Source organism: Triticum aestivum, chromosome 2D (assembly GCF_018294505.1).
Source record: "Triticum aestivum cultivar Chinese Spring chromosome 2D, IWGSC CS RefSeq v2.1, whole genome shotgun sequence".
In the NCBI taxonomy this organism is placed as follows: Eukaryota; Viridiplantae; Streptophyta; class Magnoliopsida; order Poales; family Poaceae; genus Triticum; species Triticum aestivum.
The window spans coordinates 12,650,433-12,654,866 of record NC_057799.1 but is presented as its reverse complement, the minus strand read 5'-3'; the positions used below and the strand labels follow the sequence as shown (position 1 = coordinate 12,654,866).

Below are 4,434 nucleotides of genomic sequence, written 5' to 3'. Positions count from 1 at the left end.
AACACACAGGGGCATATAGGGATGTCATTATTCAATATATAAACCTGGTCTTATATTGACATCTCCTTAGCAATACAACCATATATTGTTTTTTGAGGGGTAATACAACCATATACTATATAGATACATCTCCTTTTGGAGGTCTTCATTTTAGTAGGCCCAAGTACTTAATCACTCGTCTCATATATTTTTATCGTGCATGACGGAGCTATATATGGGATGTGGTTTGTGTTCTTTGACTTGACTGACGTGTGCATGCATGCATTTTTACACACGCGCACACAAAGTATAAGTACGTACGCATACGGTAGTATATGTAATTTTGTAGTAGCATAAATTTCTCCCTGAAATCGATCAGCGTGGAGAGCGAAGCAGCATGGTCTCGATGGTGATTCCCGGCCCGAATGCCAGCATGGCGCCCCACTCCGGCAGCAGGTGGCCACCATCCTCCTCCTTCCGACGCCGGCGCAGCTCGTCGAGCACGAAGACGATGGTGGCGCCACTCATGTTGCCGTACTCGCGGAGCACATGCCGGCTGGCCGCCAACTTACCCGGCTCCAGTTTGAGCACCGTGTCTATGTTATCCAGGATCGGACGGCCACCTGGGTGCACCGCCCAGAAGAGCTCATTCCAGGAACGCGGAGCATCGCCGTCGAACGCGTCGAGGAGGCAGAGCTCAACGTTCTGCCCGATCAGCATTGGCACCTGAATGGCGAGGTGGAAGTCTATGCCGCCCGCCGTGGCCTGCATGCCGAGCACGTGCTCGGTCCTAGGGATCGTTGTCTGCGTGGCGGTGACCATCTCGAAGAGCGGGCGCTCGCCCTCGTCGAAGGGGCCGGCGCCGACGATGATGGCGCCGGCGCCATCCCCGAACAAGGCGTGGCCCACGAGGTTGGCCCCGTCGGGGCTACCAAAGCAGACGAGGGTCGTCTCGGCGCAGGCGACGAGGATGCGCGCGCCGCGGTTGTTCTCGGCGAGCTCCTTGGCGAGGTGGAGAGCCCTACCGCCGCCGTAGCAGCCATGGAGGCTGAGGATGGTGCGGCAGACGGTGGGGCGGAGGCCGAGGAGCGTGGCCAGCTTGAGGTCGGCACTGGGGGCCTCCCACGCTGAGTAGGTGCTGAAGACGAGGTGGGTGATGTCGGTGGCGGGGCGGCCCCATTCCGTGATGGCCTTGGCCGCGGCGGACTGCGCGAGCTTCGGCACGGCGATGGTGACCATTTCTATGCGTGCGTCGAGGGATGGCAGCTCCCTGTCGAGGAACTCCGGGTGCGCGTCCACGGTCTCCTCTGTCAGGTGGAAGTGGCGCTTCTCGATGCCTGTTTTCTGACCTGGAAATACAAAAACACGAAACTCTTGCATCCTCACAGTTTTATCGTAAAAATGCTACATAAACATATGTTTCCTAAAAATGTTACTCCTACGTAACATGTTACATTTTTTTGCCGGGGTACGTAACATGTTACATAAACTTACGTTTCCCAACTAATCATCTCCCCGGTGAATTTCATGGGGTGGGCCTCCTTTTTTCTCCTCCAACCAAATTAGGCCAATTCAGTTCTTAAGCAAGTTTCTTATAAGTAGTTTTACGTAAGTGTAGCAGATCTCCCTCCCCCTCTTGAATTTCACAGAGTGGGCCTGGGCCTCTTTTTCTTCCAACCAATTCAGCTGCTACATAAAGTTCCGTAAGAATTTTTATCGTAGGAGTAGCAAAACTCTTTTTATCGTCTTTTTTCATTAAAGATTCCGCTGCGAGGCGACTGGTAGTAGTTTTCTCGCGGTCAGCTGGTGACTAAGAGAAAAAACATGCAGATTATTGTCAATCCAAGGAAGCAATGAATGTGTGTGCGCTTACAGATTCTGTTCATCTTTTCCTTGAGTTCAGTGAGGTGGTCGCACTTGCTCAAGCGGAACAAGTTGTCGGTGAACACGTCTTGGGGCAGCAGGAGGTTTGTCGGGTTCGCCGTACCCATGGCGAGCATCGCCGCAGGGCCTTCACCGTGCTGCCGAATGACCATCTTTCCGTTGGTTCTTGCAGCCATGGTCGATGGATGAGCACAATATGTACGTTGCGTACGTTCTTTGCTGGATGCACTTGGGAATGTTCAACCTGATGCGTCTAAGGGGCTCTGTTGGCTCATGCTTTTATAGTTTGTTTGGTCAAACTTTCAACCACCTATGTTTAGCTTTTTTATTCAAAAAAATAGCACGAGGCTCTGTATTAAAATTGATTTATCATTACAAGAATATCCCTGAGAGAGAAAAAAATATGAAAAATACATCTTGGTCCATGGAGATTTCTTGTGCGTCGATATTTCCTTTTCTTTTCGGGACGAGAGCCCGAGGCTCTATATTAATATATATTTAGCATTACAAGAAAAACTCCAGAAGAAATGATATTACATCTCGGACCTTATACGACTTGCACAGTCCGATGGTGTGCCGATAGTTGTTCTCCTTGAAGTTCCGCGCCGGTCCCCGAACAAGAGAGTTTTATCCATAGAAGTAACAGAAAGTCATGGAACTCTAGCAAGAGGATCCGGGACATTGATTAAGAAGGATTAACAGCTCGTAGAAGAAGACGATGCTAGACCAGACGATGAAGACTAACAAAATCCAAGAGACACAAGCTCCCGTCTTGAAGGCATCAGAAGTGCTACAACTTGTTGGGTAGGAGGTCGAACCAGAGTACCAAAAGGCTAGGGCGTGACTACCACCTCCCCAAGATCTTGGAAGCCCATGGCCTAGCCCGCGGCGAGACGAGGAAGGCCTTTGTGGCTAGGGGTTAGCTTCCAAAAACTCTTTCAAGGAGAAACGTGTATGCTAGCGCTAACAAAAAGATTTAGTTAGTACAAAGTTGTACTAGCTTTTTTACCCACGTAAAGTTTGGCACTAATTAATCTCTATCTCTTGGGAAGTTTGACAGGTGTATGTTTTCCTTCTCATCAAAAATTGGTCGTCTACTCTTGTGATCTCGTCTTTCCCACTTCACCACACTAGTTTCTCACGAGTGTCCCTCTCCTTCTCTCAAATCCATTCTTTCATTTTATTGAAAACCCACAATAGAAACCAAGAGAAGTTACTAGAATCATCCACAACACCAACCTCCATTTAACAGCTAGCAAGAGAAAAAAAATGTTTGTATCACAAAAATAGAACGGTTCAGTTCAAGTGCCTTAAAGGCACAACAGAACATATGCAACATGATTCAATCGGAGTCTCTCTGGGCTAGATTGCATCCGATGATTTCAGTACTGACGCCATCAAGCCAATAGCTTAATGATTGTTTCTACAATTCCATTTTCTTGTTCAGACCACAAATTAGGCCAAAAATACACTCATTTTAGTGGTCTCGCCATTGTTGACATGACGCTAAAGTTCAATGTGGCATTTAATAAAATTTGCGTGCGCAAAATTTTTTCAACCTAATTAAGGGTTTTTGCTTGCATCTTTCTGCAAGATAGTTTACGAGAAACTGGAACATAGCATGCCAAAGGCCGAGGGAGAGGGTATGTACCTAGATACATGCACCATGAATTAGTTTGGAGGAGAATGTGCAAAGACAATGCATCAGCTAAGCATTTATTTTTACAGATAACTGAAGAAGGTGAATATGCAAATGTGAGCTGGGACAAGAAGTGCCATTTGAAACGGACACAGGAGTATGAATCTTTCTGTTTATCTATGGTCTATTTGCCAACCCGTATAGTTACTTTTGGAAAGGCGGACTTTCCGCATAAAGGATAGATACGAAAATAGTAATTCTACATAGAATGCATAAGCATTTACCTTATTGATAGTAATGAATAAAATACTTCAAGATCGGTTCGAGCTACCGGAACCACATACATATTATTTTGTATAAATTAATACTGTGAATGAAACATATGTAATGGACCTTTTACAGCTTCCATTTTTCACTAAACCGCACCAGCTCATTCCGTGAAAAGCAGAAGTTCACGCTTTAAACTAAAATAACCCCCACCCCCCGCCCCCAACCCCCACCCCCAACCCAATAAAAAGACTACAAAAAAATTAAATACAAGGTGTCAGTTCATTACATGAAACAACAAAAGTTAACTATAAACTATATCAGTTCAATGTATAGGAACGGAAAATCAAAAGTTCGCACTCCAAACCTTAGTAGTTTACTGTGTAAAAACAGTACAGACAGAGTCTTTTTTTTTGCGCAGAATACAGACAGAGTTCATACCCAAAATATAATAGTTATCTACATATTTGTTTTTGAGAAAAAACCCTCATATATATTAACCAAATAACCGGTACAAACACCCCTCGATAGTTCATATATAATCCAAATAAGCCATTTCTCAAGTTCATTGGAAATCCGGTGATTCACATATTTGGTACGGTGTCATGAAGGCCAAGGAATTCTTTTTTTAGTTTGGTACTTTCTCCGTTAGGGATGGTTCTCAG

At 45.8% G+C, this 4,434-nt stretch overlaps 1 protein-coding gene across 1 annotated transcript; it reads right to left on the bottom strand.

Annotated features, from left to right (window-relative positions):
- Nucleotides 1-354: 354 nt before the first annotated feature.
- On the bottom strand, nt 355-2,039 carry LOC123055486 (bisdemethoxycurcumin synthase-like). The gene is made up of 2 exons (XM_044479490.1): nt 1,853-2,039; nt 355-1,328 (listed from the first exon to the last, which is right to left on the bottom strand). Exons 1-2 carry the CDS (start codon nt 2,037-2,039, stop codon nt 355-357), a joined length of 1,161 nt encoding a protein of 386 aa, XP_044335425.1.
- Between the last annotated feature and the right edge of the window lie 2,395 nt (nt 2,040-4,434).